The 20851-nt window shown below is 49.1% G+C and overlaps 1 protein-coding gene across 1 annotated transcript in view; it reads right to left on the bottom strand.

Moving 5' to 3' along the window:
* Positions 1–4791: 4791 nt before the first annotated feature.
* COL11A2 (collagen type XI alpha 2 chain) overlaps positions 4792–20851 on the bottom strand; it is a 141299-nt gene continuing 125239 nt past the window's right edge. The window contains exons 56-67 of the mRNA XM_067465616.1: positions 20681–20788; positions 15909–15962; positions 15758–15811; positions 13255–13362; positions 12933–12986; positions 12807–12842; positions 12646–12699; positions 11515–11800; positions 10051–10163; positions 8159–8227; positions 7627–7890; positions 4792–6309 (exon numbers count right to left, since the gene is read on the bottom strand). Of these exons, the coding sequence (XP_067321717.1) occupies positions 6163–6309; positions 7627–7890; positions 8159–8227; positions 10051–10163; positions 11515–11800; positions 12646–12699; positions 12807–12842; positions 12933–12986; positions 13255–13362; positions 15758–15811; positions 15909–15962; positions 20681–20788 (1347 nt within the window). The 3' untranslated portion in view covers positions 4792–6162. The remainder of the gene's footprint in view (positions 6310–7626; positions 7891–8158; positions 8228–10050; positions 10164–11514; positions 11801–12645; positions 12700–12806; positions 12843–12932; positions 12987–13254; positions 13363–15757; positions 15812–15908; positions 15963–20680; positions 20789–20851) is intronic.

Below are 20851 nucleotides of genomic sequence, written 5' to 3'. Positions count from 1 at the left end.
CCCGCCGGAGCAGTACCTATTGATCTATTCACATCTGCATGTTTTCGAACTGCTAGGTTGGCAGAAGCTAGGGCTGACAGCGGAAGCTCACGCTGCTCCCCGGAAACGAACCTGCGACCTTTCGATCAACAAGCTCAGCAGCTCAGTGCTTTAGGTCCCCACAAAAGTCCCACAAAGAAGCTCATAAGGAAAGGTGGGCAAGGCCAAGACATTCAGGTACAGAAAATAAATATTCAAATTTAGAATTTGCGGTGCTTACTGAACAGATCAGTTTTCCCTTTTATGAAGTACAGATGAATTATTATTTTCTCCAGATTCCAGTGTAAACAACACACATTACAAACAGATTAGTGTAAATGGGTGGTGTTCAATGTTGTCAATTTTTTTGGGTTAAGCGGACCCCATTAGGGGACTTGAATGCAGACTAGACAAGGCTCCTATGAGATAGATTTGTAATGGGTTGACCAACCAAACCTGGGGTGGGAGGGGGGATTCTGTCCATTGGCTCCTCTTCTCCTTCTTCCATTTGGAAGGAAGTGGTTATTTGGGCACCATGTAGAGTGTGGTCCTGGGCCCAGGCCTATTCCATGTCTTTATCAATGGCTTCCTTGGATGGCTGAATAGAAGGCATGCTGACCACCTTTGCAGATGGGGCACAATTGGGAGACGAATGTCCCAGAGCACAGGACCAGGATTCAAAGCGGCCTTGAGGGATTAGAGAGCTGATTGGCCAGAAGTAACCAAGTGGATTCCAACAGGGAGAAATGTGCAGTGTGCCACTTGGGCCATACAAATGGAAAGGCACCAATGGAGGGAGGGGAACACTGGTCTTGAAAACTGCCTTCCATGGGAAAAGGGATCTAGGAGTCGTCATAGAACACAAGCTGAAAATAAGACACTGTCTTATATTTATTTTTCCTCAAGAAGACACACTATGGCTTATTTTCAGGGGATGTCTTATTTTTATTAAATACTAGCCATCCCCTGCCACATGTTGCTGTGGCCCACTCTGGTGGTCATGGGGATTCTGTGTGGGAGGTTTGGCCCAATTCTGTCATTGGTGGGATTCAGAATGCTCTGTGATTGTAGGCGAACTATAAATCCCAGCAACTACAACTCCTAAATGTCAAGATTCTATTTCCCCCAAACTCCACCAGTGTTCACATTTGGGCATATTAAGTATTCATGTAGAGTTTGGTCCTGATCCATCATTATTTGAGTGCACAGTGATCTCTGGATGTAGGTGAACTACAACTCCAAAATCAAAGGACACTGTCCACCAAACCCTTCCAGTATTTTCTGCTGGTCGTGGGAGTCCTGTGTGCCAAGTTTGGTTCAAATCCATCGTTGGTGGGGTTCAGAATGTTCTGTGATTGTAGGTGAACTATAAATCCCAGCAACTACAACTCACAAATGACAAAATCAATTTTTTTGAGTGAAGGACATACATTGGGTTGTTAGGTGTATCATGTCCAAATTTGGTGCCAATTCGTCCAGTGGTTTTTCAGTTATGCTCATCCCACAAACGAACATTACATTTTTATTTATGTAGATGGTACAACAATCTGCATTTCTGGGATGATCTGTCCAGGCTGAGGAGCAGACTGCTTGCGGAAGCTTTTCCCGTACCTATCCCCTGGTGTTTGTGTGGGGTGAGAGAGATCCACAGACTGTTGCTGGTTGGTGCTGGGGGAGAGAGACCCACCCCACTGAGTAAAACAGCAGCCACAGCTTTACTTCTTCCCCCTGAGGATGCACAATACCTCAAGCAGAGTGTCAGGAGTCAATTTCTGACGGCATGAAGACATCACAAATTCCCTCCGTGACATCCTGGCTGAATCCATTCTCTCTCTATGACATTCTGAAGCCAGCAGAGGGCGTTGGAAACCTTGTATTGTAACTTGTGAAGCAACAAATTCTAATAAGGAAACTGAGAAGAGGGGGGAGATGGGCAGGAAAGGGGTATCAAAGGAAGTGGTGGTGGGAAAAAGCCAGTAGTGTCTTTCTTTGCTGCAGAGATACATGCAATATATCCATTTCAAAGCAAATCCGGCTTGTGAGTGGTCATTTAATATTGCTAGATAGATCCTACAGTCTTACACAGAGTGCCCTGCTTCTCACTTCACTGAGGAGACTTTGACTTTCGATGCCTCCTTCGATGCCTCCGCTTGCAGCACGCACAGAATGACCGGGACCTTATGGGGCGGCCAACCTTGTACGCTGCATAGCCACAGCTATCACCATGTCTTATTTTTGGGGGGGTGGCTCTTCTCTTCAACATCTATGTTAGACCCCTTGCTAGTTTGGCTCGGAGTTTCGGCCTGGACTGCTACCAATATGCAGACGATACCCAACTCCTTCTGCGCCTGGAGCCTGGAGCAACGTCAATTCCAGACAATTTCACCCGATGTCTGGAAGCTCTGTCAAACTGGCTACGTGCTAGCAGACTGAAGGTGAACCCGGCAAAGACTGAGATTCTCTGGCATGGCCGCCTGGCAGGTATGACTCCTCCGTTGCCCACCTTCGATGGTGCCGCCTTATCTCCGTTGACCACTGTTAAGAGCTTAGGTGTCGTTTTGGATTTGCAGCTGACAATGGAAGCTCAGGTCGCTGCTGCCAGCAAACAGGTCTTTTTCCATCTACGACAAGCGAGGCAACTGGCACCCTCCCTATCTGACGAGGCTCTGGCAACGGTCATCCATGCCACGGTTACGTCTAGGCTGGACTATTGCAATGCCTTGTATCCTGGCCTTCTGATGTCTATGACCCAAAAGCTTCGTATTGTTCAGAATGCGGCAGCCAGGCTACTCACAAGAACACCCATGAAATGCCATATAGCACCAGTGCTGCAACATTTACATGGGCTTCCCACTGAGTCCCGTGGCCTATCTAAGATGCTAGTTCTGACCTTTAAAACTCTTTACAGCCAGGGTCCATCGTACCTTAGGGACCATCTCTCCTTCTCATGTATAAATATGTGAGAGGAAGCCACAGGGAGGAGGAGGGAGCAAGCTTGTTTTCTGCTTCCTTGGAGACTAGGACGCGGAACAATGGCTTCAAACTACAAGAGCGGAGATTCCATCTGAACATGAGGAAGAACCTCCTGACTGTGAGAGCCCTTCAGCAGTGGAACTCTCTGCCATGGGGTGTGGTGGAGGCTCCTTCTTTGGAAGCTTTTAAGCAGAGGCTGGATGGCCATTTGTCAGGGGTGATTTGAATGCAATATTCCTGCTTCTTGGCAGAATGGGGTTGGACTGGATGGCCCATGAGGTCTCTTCCAACTCTTTGATTCTATGATTCTATGATTCCTACCATCGGAGGTCGCAACGACCAGCCCAACATGACTTACTCCATATACCGTGTCCTAGAGAAGTGCCCTTGGAAAGGACCAGATACGCAGGTGGGCTTTCTCTCTTTCTGCCCCTGCCTTGTGGAATTCCTTGCCGCCCTAGATGAGAGCCATGCGGGACTTAGGACCTTTTACTCTCGCACTTAAGACCTGGCTTTTTACGAGAGCATTCGATCTCTGTTAATTTTTATTTTTTGTATGTATGTATTTTATCTTTTATAATTTAGCTTGTAAATCGCCTGGAGCATTCTCGGATGGAGGGCGATTAATAAGTAACTAAATGATGATGATGATGATGATGATGATGATATTGTGCAAATGCTTAGCAATCCTGCTACGGCTCATTTTATGGGTGTGTCTTATATTCGGGGAAAGAGGGTAGGACATTAAATATAAGAGTGGGAGTGTTTGCCTTGAGTTAAGGAGACTGAGAAGCTGACTGTCTGGCCCTTGTTGAGGCGCAATGGAGAAAGCTGGGTCCCTTCCGGGGCTTTGGGGGTGAGAGAAAGAGGGAGGAGGGAGAAAGGGGAAGGGCTGTCAGTATGTGGAATGCGCTTCCGCCTCGGAGTCCAGCAGAGTCTCCTCAGGATGGATGGACATCTGTCAGGAGGGCTTACTTTGTCCCTCCCAACCCTATGACTCTACGATGCTATGACATGAACGGGAAATGCATCCTAGATCGAAACTGCCATATACCTTTCTGACCGCATCTCGGCCTATGAGCCCATGAGGACCTTGAGATCGTCTGGGGAGGCCCTTCTCTCGATCCCACCGGCCTCACAGGCACGCCTGGCGGGGATGAGGGATAGGGCCTTCTCGGTGGTGGCCCCCCGGCTGTGGAACTCCCTCCCTGTAGACATCAGACAGGCGCCCTCCCTTATGACATTCCGCAAGAGCCTAAAGACATGGTTATTCGAGAAGGCGTTTGACTAAGTGCTATAACAATTGGCAATGATAATTGGAACGGAATATGGATAACGAGATTGGTTTATGATTCTACGATGAGACGGCGCGGATGATTTAATGTGTTTGTATATTAGTAATAGTCATGTTGATATTATTGTTGTGATATTCCCTTATTGTAAACTGTTTTTATATGTTGTACACCGCCGTGAGTCGCCCTAGGGCTGAGAACGGCGGTCAACAAGTGCAGTAAATAAATAAATAAATAAATAATAAAATAAATCAAAATAAGAGACCCACAAAGAGCAGCAAAATTCATAGATTTTTTTCTTCTATTAGACAATACAATTTTCCACAATTTTACTTACAAAACCACGACCCCTTTGGGGTTCACCTACGCCCAGCACCGAAGGGGCGCCCGCAGTGCCTTTTAGAAAACAAAAAGGCAAAAACCGGTTCGGGCGGCCGTTTGTTTTTAAATCTTTGTCCGTAGGCGACCAAGAGATCATTAAATTGATTTCCTTTTTTATTTCCCAAGCACTCTGTTTTCTTATTTCCTTTCTCTTAAAATACTGTTAAAATGTGCAGCAGGAGACCAAAAAAAATAATAATAGTCTTTTCCTTTCTCTCTCTCTTTCTCTTTTTTAATATCCACTCCTTTAAATAATATAATTAATTTAATTTTTTTTTCTTTCTTTCTCTTATAAAAACAAAATAGAAATACACAGTCTTCTTTCTCATCCGGGGGGCGGCGTTACGGAGAGAGAAAAACGGATCCCTTTTTGTGGTTTGAACGCGGAGAGATGGCGGGGGGCTTCTCCGAAATAGATCTCTGCTTTTTGGGGAGGGGGGATTAGTCTTAAACGGCTGACATTCCAGCTTCCCAAACGCCGATTTGGCCAAAATAGGAAGATGTAAATCAGCAGGAATGTTGGGAAGTGTTTGGGTTGAAAGGGGGTTGCTCTCTCTGAGGTAGGGAGGAGATAGCACCGAGCGCAGGGCCTTTGGGAAGGACCTCAGTGGGAGGCAAGCTGAGCATGAGCCAAGAAGGCGTTGCAGCAGCGGAAAAGGCCAATACGATCCTAGGCTGCATCCAAAGGAACAGAGTGACTAAATGGACAGAAGTAATATATGGTATGGATAGAGAGCACCTACCTATCTAGGATAGAGGAGTCTTGGGAGAGCACAAGCTGAGCGGCAGGTAAACCAATGTGATTCTAGGCTGCACCTGTAAGTATAGTTTCCATCTCTTTTTGGGATGTTGTAATTGTGTGTATTGGAGGGGGTCTCATGTGGGGGAGAGGCCTGAGCAATCCTCCCCCTTTGTGGGGGTCTCCTCTCTTGGAACTGGGAATGGGGGGGGGGTGTCTTTTGGAGAAGTAATATACAGTACAGATAGAGAGCACCTGCCTGTCTAGGGTCTAGGAGTCTTGGGAGAGCTGAGCGGCAGGTAAACAAATGTGATTTTCAGTTTCCAGATCGAGGGATGTCCCAATCCCACTCTCTTTTGGAATGTTGTAATGACAAGGATTCTGTGTGTATTCATGTGGGGAAGAGGGCTGAGCAATCCTCCCCCTTTGTGGGGGTCTCCTATCTTGGAACTGGGGATGGGGAGGGTGTCTTAAATGGCTTTCTGAGCATGCAAAGCAGGTGCCGGGGCAAGCGGGAGGGCAAGACCCACTGGGGATTCTTCTGTTGTGGCCAAAACGCACACGCAATGCAATAGAGATCTGTTTGGTGTCCCGAAGTCCGAGTCTTTGGTCGGTCAGCTGCCCCCATCTCCCCCAATATGGCCATCACCACGGCGACGGGGCCCTCGGTCTGGTGGTGGTGGTGGGTCCGTGGTGATGCTCCGCAGCTGTTTCGAAGGCAGAGGCTGGGGGTCGCGAGGGTCCGGAGGGGGTCCCTCTTCATCCCAGGAAGCAGACCGGTCCCACCTGGAATCCGAATTTCTGGCCGGGGCTCCCAAAGTCCATCAGGCGCACGTCGAGGAGGGGGAGCTGCTCCACGCGGGGGGTGAGCACCTCCAGGACCGTGGAGCTGGGGCCCTTCCGGGGCTTTGGGGGTGAGAGAAAGAGGGAGGAGGAAGAAAGGGGAAGGGCTGTCAGTATGTGGAATGCGCTTCTGCCACCGAGTCCAGCAGAGTCTCCTTCTCAGGGTGGATGGACTTACTTTGTCCCTCCCAACCCTGTGACTCTACGATGCTATGACATGAACGGGAAATGCATCCTAGATCAAAGCTGCCATATATGGCGACCGCAGCCAGAAATCCTGGAAATGGACTCGGGGATTTTCCAGGCTGTGCAGGTCCCCACGAAAGCTGTTTGAATGGAAGACATCTTGGAAGGCCATGAGAAAACCTTCTGTATGTACAGTCATCCCTCTGTCATCCCTCCAGATTTGATTATTCATAGATTGGAATAAAATACGGTTGCGAGGAATCTCCCAGTCAGTCCTCTCGTGCAAATTCCTATCGTCATGCTGGAGGACCGAGAGAGAACTCTCCTTTAGTTCTTCTAGTGTGACCCTGTGGTCACCTTCCACTACTGGAGGACCAGGAGATGCCTAGAGAGAACTACTCTCTAGGTTGCCCATTCTATCCCCAATGCTTTTTAATATCGACATGAAACTGCTGGGAGAGATCATTTGTAGACATGGGGTGCGGTGTCTTCAGTATGCTGCTGACACCCAAATATATTTCTCCATACAGGAGATCAGGGGTCTTGGGGTTCAGTCTAAACCAGGCATTGGCAAACTTAGGCTATCCAGATGTTTTGGACTCCAATTCCTAACAGTCTATTAGTGGTGCAATGGGTTAAACCCTTGTGCCAGCAGGACTGAAGACCGACAGGTCAGAGGCTAGAATCCGGGGAGAGCGTGGATGAGCTCCCTCTGTCGGTTCCAGCTCCCCATGCGGGGACATGAGAGAAACCTCCCACAAGGATGGGAAAACATCGAAACAACCAGGTGTCCTCTGGGCAACATCCTTGCAGACAGCCAATTCTCTCACAATAGAAGCGACTTGCAGTTTCTCAAGTCGCTCCTGACACACAAACACACACACAAATCAGCTGCTAGCAATTGTGGGAGTTGAAGTCCAAACCACCTGGGGGGGGGCAAAGTTTGCCTATGTTTGACCTAAATCATCTGGCCTAGTTTGACCTAGATCATCAAGGTAACCACAAAGTCATGCCAGAAAACACAGACTTTCCTAGACAGGTGTTCTTCCAACTCCCAAAACGCTCCATGCCTTGTGTCCAAACCCTAGAAGAGGTGGAGGGCAGACTGCATATACTTCTTCCTGTCTTTCTCTTTTGGTCTCCCTTCTAAGGTGATGATGGAGGTACCCAGTAAGGCAGGGGGGTGGCACTCACCGCGCATCCGTCAGCCAGGGCCTTGATGTAAGGGCTGTTGTCATAGCTGATGTCCTCCTCGTTGGCCCCCATGAAGCGCAGGGCTTGCTGGTAGCCCCCCACTGAAGTGGAGGACCCTCCGGTGGCAGGGGGTAGGCGGCTGTGCCAGGCGGCCGATCGGAGGCAGTGGTAGGTGAAGTTCTGCCGGGCCGAGACGCTCAGCAAGCGCAGGAAGGTCAGCTGCACCACCCCCAGCGGGTAGCCCTCGGCGTCCTCATAGGAGAACTGCAGGACCAGGGAGAAGGGGAGGGGGGTCAGTAGGGAGCACCCCTTGCCCCTCGGACCTATGATCCCCATTAGGAGGGCCGGATCGGGACCCAAAGGGACCTCAACAGACGGGAGAGAAAATGTGTTCAACGGGGAGAAATGTATGACACTCAGGCAACAAGAGAGGATGGGGGACACCTGGCTTGGTAGTGGCTGCTTGGGAGCCCCTGTCCAACAGAAGGGGATTGACTGGATGGCCCCTGGGGTGCCCCTTCCATACACTCACCCGGCTGCCACTCTGGAACTCACTGAACCAGGATTGGGGTGTTTCCTCCTCCCAGGCGGACATTGGTACCTGTGGAAAGAGAGGGGGACTACTGTGACTCTGGAGAGGTTCACCGAACTGGGGACCAATGTCTTGTGCACAGACGGAGCTCATGTAACTTCTTCCCAAAGTGCAATTCCCAGAATCCCCCAGGAACCCTATATCAACCACGGTCAACCCCACCAATCCTGGAAATTGTAGTTCAAAAAGGAAGCTAAGGTCCAGTCCCAAATTCTATCATCATCATCATCATCATCATCATCATCACATTATTATTATTATTATTATTATTATTATTATTATTATTATTATTATGACAGTGAATTGGCAGCCATGGGGATTGGTAGATACTGGACAACTGTAATTTCTGGTTGTTTGAGAATGACTCTTAAATTATTAAAAATAGTTCTAACTCTGAATAATAATAATAATAATAATAAGCCATTAGAACAAATGCCATCAAAGCCAGAATTGAAAAGCCGATGACAGATCCCAAAGGTAAACTCTGAAGGAAGTAGATGAAACAATAGATCCCATCCTCAGCTGCTGCAAGAAGATTGAAGCAGACAGACTCCAAGCAGAGGCACAACACCCTTGCTCAGAGGACTCATTGGAACTTGTGCCACAAAGACCATCTGCCTGCGACAAAGAACTGGTGGGATCACAAGTCGGAAAAAGTTACAGAGAATGAACATGCCAAACTCCTCTGGGACTTCCAGATTCAGACAGAGTTTTGGAGCATAATACTCCTGACCTCACGATCATTAACTTATCCTTAACTTATCCTTAAACTATGGATAAGTTACACACCAGTAATTATGATGGTGGTTATGATTATGACAATAATAATAATATAGGCCTGCTGTTGTGAAGTCACACATCAATAATAATGATGATGATGATGATGATGATTTTTGTAAAATTGTACATTGGCAACAATAATAATAGGCCTGCTGGTGTGAAGTTACACATCAATAATAATAATAATAATAACAACAACAACAACAACAATAATAAAAGTAATAGGCCTGCTGGTGTGAAGTTAGACATCAGCAATAGTAATAACAATAACAACAACAACGACAACAGAGTTTTGGAGCACAATACTCCAGATCTCACAATCGTGTTAAAAAACAAAGTATGGATTGTCGATGTTGCAATCCCAGGTGACAGCAGGATTGAAGAGAAGCAGCAGGAAAAGCTGACACAATATGAGGATGTAAAGATTGAACTGCAAAGACTCTGGCACAAGTCAAACAAGGTGGTCCCAGTGGGGCTCGGCACACTGGGTGCAGTGCCTCAAGACCTTGGCCTGCACTTAAACACAATCGGAGCTGACAAGATTACCATCTACCAGCTGCAGAATGCCACCTTACTGGGATCTGCACGCATTATTCACCGATACATCACACAGTCCTAGACCCTTGGGAAGTGTCCGATGTGTGATCCAACACAACAGCCAGCAGAGTGATCTTGTCTGCTGTGGACTCGTTTTGTTGTGTTTCAAATAATATTAATAATTTATTTGATTGTCTTTTTGCTTGAAAGTTCCAGTCCCTTGAGTTCCAGTCAACTGAGAGCCTACTGTATTAGTTAGTCAGTCAGTTAGTAATACATACAGCTCTTGGTTGCATTTCAACCAAGTGATAAAAGAGAGATATAGTTATAAGGATGATTATCACAACGATTTAGCTTTTTCCTCTCCTGCCTTTTGGGCCAGTGATGGTCATCCTTGGCTTCTCTTTGAGGGGGAAGAGGAAGTGGCCAAGCACAGCCCCTTCCCCCGAGAGCCCATTTTGTCTTCTTCCTCTTCTTCCCCATGTCTTTTCCTTCCTGTTTTCCTCGTTCCTTACCTCCCGGACCTCCTTCCTGGGGAACACGCAGGTCTCTCCTCCGGCGGTGAAGTTGCAGAAGACCTTGAAGGAATCCCTGGAGCAGCCCTGGTTGGGATCGATCCAGTATTCGCCTGTCAGGAAAAACACACCCGTAATCTATATTCCGATCCATCAAACCACTTAAGAGCCTTTGTGGTACAAACCAGCATACATACTTGGACTTTTAGACATATACATACAATGGACCCTCAGTATCTGATGGGGTTTGGTTCCAAAACCAAAATCCATAGATGTTTCCCGCTCTATACGTATTGCCTTCTATAAAATGGCAAAACCAATATTAGATTGGGTTGTTGTAGGTTTTCCGGGCTATATGGCCATGTTCTAGAGGCATTTTCTCCTGATGTTTCGCCTGCATCTATGGCAAGCATCCTCAGAGATTGTGAGGTCTGTTGGACCTAGGAAAATGGGTTTATATATCTGTGGAATGACCGGGGTGGGACAAAGAACTCTTGTCTGCTGGAGCTGGGTGGGAATGTTATATTAGACTTATTTCTTGAGGCCGAATACTTTTAAGACATAGTTGGACCCATGGATGCAGAACCCATGGAAACCAAGAACTGGTTAAATATAAATAGAACATGAAATTTTTCAAGTTTTGAGACCTACCGTATTTCTTGCAGACTCCACATTTGGTTATTTTGTATCAACAGCATTTTTCTACATGGAAATTACTTTTTCTGTGCAGAATTCTTTCTGTGCAGAATTTTTTGTGCAGAAATGTTTTTCCCATGAAGACATTTTTCAATGTCCCTTTCTTCCAGGGTTACCAAGGGAGAGGGGGAATCCCCACTGTTGAGGATGGCTTCCCTAGGCTTCAAAGCCAATGCCCCCTTTTCTCAAGGGGTCCATGTGGGGGTCCACCCACCATTGGGAGTCTCTGGGCCCTTTGCCTATGGCACCCTCAGCCCATGATAGGGTGACTACAATGGCTCCTCCATCCATCCAGGGGTGTCTGGTGACAAGTCTCTTCCACTCAACTCTAGCCATCAAAACCAATGCCCCTTTCCCCCAAGGGGATGGGGGGGGGGGTCATTCACGGTTGGGGATCCCCAAGCCCTTTGCCTATGGCACCAGGTGGCATGTGTCCCACCCCCAACCTATGATACAGTGGTTAAAATGCCTTCCTCATCCACCCAGGGAACTGAGTGGGGGTCCACCTACCATCAGGGGTCTCTTGGTGGCATGTGCCTCCCCCCAACACATGGTACGTAACCCAAATGTGAGGGTCTCTGGGCCCTTTGCCTATGGCACTCTCAACTAATGATACAGTGGCTACAATGGCTCCCCCATCCATCTGGAGGACTGAGTGGGGGTCCACCCACTGTTAGGGGTGTCCTGGTGACTAATCTACTCCCATAACTCTTGCCATCAAAGCTATTGCCCCTTTCTTTCCTAGGACCAATTGAGCGGTCCACCCACCGTCGGGAGTCTCTGGGCGGCTGAGCCAGAGGTCCTGGCAGGTGCGGGCGGGGCTCTCCTTGGTGCCCAGGGGCTTCCGCATGTGCTCCACTTCCTGCCGCAGGGAGTTCAGGGACCCGTAGACCTCCTCCATGCCCTGAGAAAGGGGGTGCCCTCCTGCCTCCGAAGCCGCCATCCTCTCTTCCTCCTCCTCCTTCTCCGGAACGATCTGGCTGCCGTCCACCGAGCGCTTGTTCTTCTTGGGCCTCTGGATGGGCAGTGGCTGGATGACCTCTCCTGGGGGGCCCTGGAGTTGGGGGGCAGAGGAAAAGGGGTGTGAGGGAGACAGGGCGGGATGCAGTGGGGTCAAAGGGCACAGCTGGAGTACCCCCACCCCTCCCCGCTCAAAACAGGGACCATGAAGGGAGGGGGCCATGGCTGGTGGTTGGGAGAGCAAGCTGTGAGCATGAGCCGTGGGTGCAAATTGCAGCAAAGTTGTGCTCGCATGTTTGGGGAAATGTCTCGCTTGGGCATAAATTAAAGTGAAAAAGGAAAGAAGAAAGGAGAAGGTGAGAGGAGAAAGGAAAGAAAGAAGGAGGGAGGGAGAAAGGAAGTCAGGTGGGGAAGGAGTAGAGAGAAGAAGAGGAAGCGGGGAAGAAGAGGAAGGGATGGATGGAGGGAAGGAAGGAATGAAAGAAGATGGAAGGATGGATGGAGAGAGAATGAGAGAGAAGAAGGAAGAGAGGAAGAGGGAAGTAAGAAGTAAGAGGGGAGAGAAGCAAAGGAGAGAAGAGGGGCTAGAGAAAGGAAGGAAGGACGGAAGGAAGGAAATGAGGGAGGAAGAAGAAAGGAGGCAAGAAACAGCTGGAGAGAGGAAGGAAGGAAGGAAGGAAGGAAGGAAGGAAGGAAGGAAGGAAGGAGAGAAGGAGAGAAAGAGAGGGAAGAAGGGAGGGAGAGCGAATGGAAGGGGGAGAGGATGAGAGCAGGAGGAGAAATGAAGGAAGCACAGAGGACAGAAGGCAAGAGAAAGGAAGGAGGGAGAGACAGAAGGACTTCCAGAATCCCGTTTTCTAGATCTCCTTTCCGCAATGAGTTCTGGAGAGGGCCTTATCTGAGGTTGAGTTGGAATGAAATCAGGGTTGGGGGGCTTACCGGATGTCCTGGGGGTCCGTTCACTCCGCGCTGACCTTTAGGTCCTGCTGCACCCTAGAAAGACAGACGGAAAGAAAGAAATCCCACGAGGTCAGTCCTCTCGAGAGGGTCTTCCACCCTGATATTCACCTCTGAAGGACTAAGTGGGAGGGGAGACTTACGGTGGCTCCTTTGGCTCCTTGGGGTCCGGGGGGACCCTAGAAAAAGAGGAAATGCAGGTTAGTGGGTGCCTCTGGAAAGGAGAGCAAAGGGGCGGGGCCAAGAGGAGGGGGTCCAGGGTGACTCACAGGCAATCCGGGAGGTCCTGCGGGGCCAATGGGGCCAGACGGACCGGGGATTCCCTGCAGATGGAAGAAACAGGGAAGAAATGAGTTCAAGCAGGAAACAGTCTACGGCTATTTCAAACTCGGACAACCCAGAGTGGAGGCAGAGGGGGAATGGGCCAAAGCCATCAACAAAGAGCCCTGTGACCCCCATAGACCAGCGCATGGATCGCCACCACTAGTTAAAGCATTTGAGATCTGTCTCAGGTATAGGGTTCCTGGCTCTTCCAGACCTGATGGTGGACACGGTTTGTGCCGCTCGTTCCTTCCCTGCCGCAAAACTCACCGTTTCTCCTTTGGGGCCCTTGGATCCATGGGGACCAGGGAGGCCGCGGTCCCCCTTCTCCCCTTGTTCTCCTGGGGGTCCGATCAGGCCAATGAGGCCGGGGTGGCCCTGGTTTTAGGAGAGAGAGATAGACAGGGAGGGGAAAAAGAAGGGTTATGAGGTGGATGGTGGGCAGGCGGACCAGACTCAATCGCAGAACCCTTCTGTAATGGATGCACACATGAAATTGTATGACTGGGTCAGGCTAGGGCCAATTAAGGCTTGGCATGATTGAAGATCCCATCCTAAAATTAAATCCTGGAAAATGGCATTATGGAGGAGGTGAAGAATTTGATTAACTTTGGCATGAACAGTGTTGCTGAAGAAGACTGATGAGAATTGACCTGAGATCTTTTGGTGTAAACAATACGTGTTTACATAGTCAGAGACAATGACTCTTTCAGTTCTGGAACTGGTGTAGCTCTAGCAAGTCTGGGATGAATGACAGGCTATCTAAACAACCTAAGAATGTATTGTCAAAGGCTTTCATGGCCGGAATCACTGGGTTGTTGTAGTTTCCATGTTCTAGAGGCATTCTCTCCTGACGTTTCGCCTGCATCTATGGCAAGCATCCTCAGAGGTAGTGAGGTCTGTTGGAACTAGGTAAAAGGGTTTATATATCTGTGGAATGACCAGAGTGGGACAAAGGACTCTTGTCTGCTGGAGCTAGGTGGGAATGTTTCCACTGACCACCTTGATTAGCATTTGATGGCCTGGCAGTGCCTGGAGCAATCTTTTGTTGAGAGGTGATTAGATGTCTCTGATTGTTTCCTCTCTAAGAACACAGAACACAGAAATGCTGGATCCCTCTCACAACCACCACAGAATCATAGAATCAAAGAGTTGGAAGAGACCTCATGGGCCATCCAGTCCAACCCCATTCTGCCAAGAAGCAGCAATACTGCATTCAAATCACGCCTGACAGATGGCCACCCAGGCTCTGTTTCAAAGCTTCCAAAGAAGGAGCCTCCACCACACTCCCTCTGGGGCAGAGAGTTCCACTGCTGAACGGCTCTCACAGTCAGGAAGTTCTTCCTCATGTTCAGATGGAATCTTCATGTCAGACTACACAGAGGAGCCATTGAAATCCACAAGAAGCATGTGGACAATGTCAACAGAAAGGAGGAAACCATGGAAATGAACTACCATGCATCAAGGGAACCACTGACTGCATAGGGAAGCTGATGAGGAAACACAATATACAAACTATCTACAGACCCACCAAGGAAATCCAAACGCTCCATTCAGCAAAGGACAAGCGGGATCCTCTCACTTCTGCAGGAGTCTACCGTGTACCATGCAGCTGTGGACAAGAAGTCTCCAGAGGGACCACCAAACGCAGCAGCATTGCCCAGACACGCATCAAGGAACATGAAAGGCACTGCAGACTACTCCAACCAGAGAAGTCAGCCATAGCAGAGCACCTGAGGAACCAACCTGGACACAGCAGATTATTGGAGAATACAGAAATGCTGGAACACAACAACAACCACCATGTCAGACTACACAGAGAAGCCACTGAAATCCACAATCACGTGGACAATTTCAACAGAAAGGAGGAGACCATGAAAATGAACAAAATCTGGCTACCAGTATTAAAAAACTCTAAAATTATAACAGCACAACAACAATGAGGAAACAAACAAGGACATCTAATAACTTCTCATCAAAAGATTGCCCCAGGCACTGTCAGGCCATCAAATGCTAATCAAGGTGGTCAGTTGAAACATTCAACAGACAAGAGTTCTTTGTCCCACCCTGGTCATTCCACAGATATCTAAACCCATTTCCCTAGTTCCAACAGACCTCACTACCTCTGAGGATACTTGCCATAGATGCAGGCGAAACGTCAGGAGAAAATGCCTCTAGAAGATGGCCATATAGCCCGAAAAAAACTACAACAACCTAATAATAGATAACCCAAAATTGCTAGATAAGGAGATGCTCTTTCTCTTGCAAAGTGTGCCAGACCTGCAGGAATGCTGCATTCTGAACACCCGCCTCCTTCCAAGAAGCCTGATGGACTGAATGATGAAGGATGGTGAGTACGAATGTTGAATGTATGGGTGATGAGTGAATGTTAAGAGCTTATGTGATGCTTCCCCTTTTCGCCTATGTAATCAATATACCTGTGTGTCTGTGTGTCAGCTTCTTTCTCTGAAAGTACCTGACGCACTCCGTCCCACTGAAAACGGATGAAAGAACATCAAAAAAGTATTCCTGACACTTCTCTGGACTTGTCCTATCTTGCCCATCTCCTTTCTGAATGGTGTTGCTGGACACAGGGCTATTACTCCAAGTGACGCTTGACCAAAGGACAGAATAAAGGGTCACTATTACTTTCCTCCATCTAGACTTCTTTCTATGGATGCTGCACCACATTGTTGGCTCATGTTCAGCTCGTGGTCTCCAAACAAAGACTCCAAAATGAGAGACTAACTCAGACTGGGAACGGCGGTCTCACCTTCTCTCCCTTGGATCCGACGTCCCCTCGCAGCCCAGCCAATCCAGGGGGGCCCTGCGGAGAAAAGATAGACAACAAGAGCCTTGGTGTTTGCCCCATTGGTGGCACCCACCCTTGACCCCACTGCGACCCCTTGAGGCCGGACACTCACCACTGGCCCCGGAGGTCCTGCTTGGCCTGTCTGTCCCGGCTTTCCTTGGGCTCCCTGAAAGAGAGAGGAAAGCATTGAACACTCCGCCCTTAGAGAAGCATGGATGCAGGGGATGGTGGGCTACACTATCCCTCTTTCCAGCCACTAGTTCTTCCATGGGAAGCATGACTAGGCATCGCCAGGACCCCCTTTGCTCTCTACTGGTGGTCTTGATCTGTCTCAGGCAAGGGCAAACTTCAACCCTCCTCCAGGTGTTTTAGACTTCAACCTTGGAACTTGGCCACAGTAGTCCATGCTCTGGTTACATCTCGTATAGACTACTGCAATGCTCTCTACATGGGGCTGTCTTTGAAGACTGTCCGGAAGTTTCAAAAGGTCCAATGGACGGCAACCAGATTGTTAACTGGACACAACTCCCCTGCTGCGCCAGCTCCACTGGCTGCCAGTCTGCTACCAGGCACAATTCAAAGTGCTGGCTTTCACCTACAAAGCTCTAAACGGTTCTGGACCAATCTACCCGTCCAAACCTTTCTCGCCTTATGAACCATCTAGGACCTTAAGATCGTCCAGGGAGGCCCTGGACTCTCAGTCCCGCCTTCATCACAAGTACGGTTGGCGGGGATGAGAGGGTTATGAACCATCTAGAACCTTAAGATCGTCCAGGGAGGCCCTGGACTCTCAGTCCCGCCTTCATCACAAGTACGGTTGGTGGGGATGAGAGGGTTATGAACCATCTAGAACCTTAAGATCGTCCAGGGAGGCCCTGGACTCTCAGTCCCGCCTTCATCACAAGTACGGTTGGTGGGGATGAGAGGGTTATGAACCATCTAGAACCTTAAGATCGTTCAGGGAGGCCCTGGACTCTCAGTCCCGCCTTCATCACAAGTACGGTTGGTGGGGATGAGAGGGTTATGAACCATCTAGAACCTTAAGATCGTCCAGGGAGGCCCTGGACTCTCAGTCCCGCCTTCATCACAAGTACGGTTGGTGGGGATGAGAGGGTTATGAACCATCTAGAACCTTAAGATCGTTCAGGGAGGCCATGCTCTTGGTCCCGCCTTCATCACAAGTACGGTTGATGGGAGTGAGAGACAGGGCCTTCTCAGTGGTGGCCCCTTGGCTATGGAACGCCCTCCCTAGGGAGATCAGATCGGCTCCCTCCCTCTTAAAGTTTAGGAGACAAGTTAAAACATGGTTGTTTAAGCAAGCGTTTACAAATGCAGAGTAACTGGTATCGGAAACCGAATGACTCGACGAGGGAATTGGACAATGTTTTTATAATAAGGAGACGCTAATGATGATGTTTTTATTGCTTCTGTTGTGTTTCATATTGTTTTAATGTTTTAACCTGTATTATGATATTATGTGTACTGATTTGTTGTAAACCGCCTTGAGTCGCCAACCGGCTGAGAAAGGCAGTATGCAAATACAGTAAATAAATAATAATCAATCAATAAATAAACTCAATCAATAAATAAACTCAATCAATAAATAAACTAGAGTCGAAGTCCAAAACACCTGGCGGAGGGCCGAAGTTTGCCCTTGCCTGATCTACTTGAATTTCTCAAAACCACCTGGGCCCATAACCTATTGGGATGCATTCAGTGGATAGATCTCTGGATTTAAGGAGCCAGTGGGCATCGCCTTGAGAAGGGAAACTAATCTTAATTGTAGGAACTCCATTGCTCATGGTGCTGATCTAAGCTAACTGCATCTTGGAAGGACGAGAGAGGGATCGAGGAAGGAGGAAAGGCAGAGAAAACATCACCATGAAGAGCATCTCTTTGCATCACAGAGGAAGCAAGAGAGCCAACAAAGAGGGAGGGGGCTTCCAAACTTATGAGGCACTTCCAACGCATCCCACCTCCAACCCCAGAGGCACCCCCATCCCCAGGTGAGTCCAACTTTCATTCCTTTCCTATAATAACCCTCTCCAAGAGGAACGTGGCTGGGGATGATGGGGCCTGTTGTCCATCATAGTGGCTTCCCCAAGCCCTCCCTCAAGCCAGACCCTTCCCTTCCTACTACGTAAAAGTCCCCTCCTAAAAGGCAGGGCCCTCCCAATACCTTCCCTGCAACAGTCCCCCACCTCCACCCCAAACCCTTATTGGTGAATGCCCCACTTCAACAGAGTCTCCCCACCTCCCTAAGCCCAAGCCTAAATGGGGGACCATGGCACCCAGTCCCTATACAGCAGGGGCCCCAATGCATTCCCTGTAGTGCCCCCCCCCCACTTCCGCCCCAAGCCCTTCAGCACAGTTCCTTATAACCCTGATTCCCCCCTTCTGGGGGGTGGCATCTGGTCCTTTCCCCCATATGGCAATGTTCTCTCTACAGCCATCCACCCATCCATCCTTCCACCTCCATCCTAAAACTTTATCCCTGGAGACCCTACTGCAGCACAGTCTCCCCATCCCTCAACTGAGTGGGTGTCAGGAGTCAAATTTCTGACGGCATGAAGACATCACAAATTCCCTCGATGACATCCTGACTGAATAATCCTTGCTGAATAATTTTGAAGCCGACAGGGGGCGCTGGAAACCTTGTATGGGAACTTGTGAAGCAACAAGTTCTAATAAGGAAACTGAGAAGAGGGGGAGATGGGCAGGAAAGGTGTATAAAAGGAAGTGGTGGTGGGGAAAAGTCAGTAGTGTCTTTCTTTGCTGCAGAGACACAAGCAATATATCCATTTCAAGGCAAAAACGACTTGTGAGTGGTTATTTAATATTGCTAGATAGATCCTACAGTCTTACAGTGGGGGACCCCAGCATCCAGTCTCTTCCCCCTATTCGGTTGTTCCCCAATGCTCACCTCCACTCCCAAAATATTATCAGACCCACACTTCAGCACAGTCCCCCTTACTCCTAATCGCCCCTCTTGGGAGGGTAGTATCTGGTCTCTATCCCCTATATGGCAATGCTCTTAATGCTCTATCCACAGTGGCCCAGCCCACATCCATCTCCAGCTCTCAAATATTATATTTCAGCACAGTCCCCTCCAAAGTGAGTGGAAGACCCCAGTGTCCAGTCCCCGCACCCCAAATATGGATGTGCCCCCAATGCTCTCCCCACAGTCATCCATTCCCCCACCTCCCTCCCCAAACCCTTATTCCTGGATGCCCCACTGCAGCACATTCCTGCCCAACACAGGAAGTGGAAGGTCACAGCATCTGGTCCCTGAATGACCATGAAGTAGTGCCCCCCAGATTTCTCCCTGCAGTGTCCACCTCACATCCATCCCTATCTCTAGACACTCAATTCTGGTACAGTGCCCACCCCCCATTTCCAAGTGAGCCTGCCCTCCATTTCCTCCAAGTCCCTCAAAAGGGGAATTCCCTAGTATCTAGTTCCTCTTCCTCACCACAGATGCTGGAAGACCTTCCTGTACTAAGCTTCCACCCCCTGACCCTTATCACTGGACACCCTACTTCAGCACAGGGCCCCCATCCCTCAAAGGATGGGGGACCTTAGCATCCAGTCCCTGTCCCCTCATTTTGGTTGTGCCCCTAATGCTCTCTCTGCAATAAAGCCTAGATGTCAGGTATGGCCATGCGAGGATGTGAGGGACAAGGGGCCCTCACGCAGGCACACACACAAGACAGGACAGTGGGAGGCTACCACTGTATATTATATTATTCTTTGCTGCCACCAATTGATTATTAAGGTTCTTTTTGCTGCCACCTTTCATTGATTCACAGGCCACCTCCTTCACTGGAATGTTCAAGAAGCCACACAAACTCTTCAGGTGAAATAAAACAAGAATATGTTGTGTATATTTGGTTCTTGAACAGTACAGATGCGTAGTGGTCTCAATAAGCTGTCAGGCTTTACTTTTACAGAGAATGGTTCCATAACTTGAGCTTCTTAAAAGCAATGCACAGGAATACAAACAGGATATTTTGAACCTTTTCAACCCTCTTTCCACACCAGCACTCTAAAACTATAGAGGCTCACTAATACTTCTTATTCCTTCTCCTTGAAGGTTTTAAGAATTCTCCTCAAAGTGGCATTTTGCTAAACAGTTCCCAAAATTCTTCCTTCCTTCACCTTCAAAACTCTGAACTCTTCCAACACCAAACTCCCAACTGACAATTATGGCTGTATTAGCTCATTCTTTTTCCTATGGCTCCGCCCATCTCCAGTTACTAAGCAACTTCCTCCAATTTCATCAGCCAATCAGACCACACTTCCAGCTATGAAACTGCCTGATTGCTCCAATCCCTGCTCTTCTTAGTTTTTCCAAGCCAGGCCTGTCTACTGCCTTTACACCAACCCTGTAAGGTAGACCAATCCATTACACTCTCCCTACAGTGGTCCCCCCTCCTCCAGTCTCAAAATATTATCAGCACAGTCCCCCGTAACCTGAATTCCCCCCTTGAGGAAGGTGGCAGGGTCTGATCCTTTCCCCCAATATTGCAGTGACTCCAGTGCTCTCCCCACAACCATCCATCCACCCCACCTCCATCACCTACTTCAGCACAACCCCCCCCCACTGCTCAAGGGAGTGGGGGGCTCCAGTATCCAATCCCTGCATCCCCGCAATACAACGGTCCCCCTACCACCGCCAAATTTTGGACCCACACTTCAGCCCCCCAACCCCAACATGCAGTCCCCGCCTCCCCATTCAGCGGTGCCCCCAAAACACTCCCCTTAGAGGTCCTCCCCACTTCTTTATCTCCAGGGGCCCTATTGTCCCCCAAAGTGAGACTACCCCACAATGCCCCCACTGAAAGGGGACCCCCCTTCGGAGTCCGGTCCACCCCTTTTCCTCACCACTGATCCTGGGAGCCCCCTGAGTCCATCCGTCCCTGGCTTCCCCGGGGTCCCCTGTGGCCCCACGGGGCCCGTCTTCCCTGGGGGGCCCACGGCTCCTGCTTCGCCCTGGAAAGAAACACAGGAGGAGGGGGAAAGGGTTTCAAAGGAATCAAATAAGCCAATCAATAA

The sequence above is a fragment of the Anolis sagrei genome, chromosome 2 (assembly GCF_037176765.1).
Source record: "Anolis sagrei isolate rAnoSag1 chromosome 2, rAnoSag1.mat, whole genome shotgun sequence".
In the NCBI taxonomy this organism is placed as follows: Eukaryota; Metazoa; Chordata; class Lepidosauria; order Squamata; family Dactyloidae; genus Anolis; species Anolis sagrei.
This window is presented reverse-complemented; position numbering and strand designations above follow the sequence as displayed.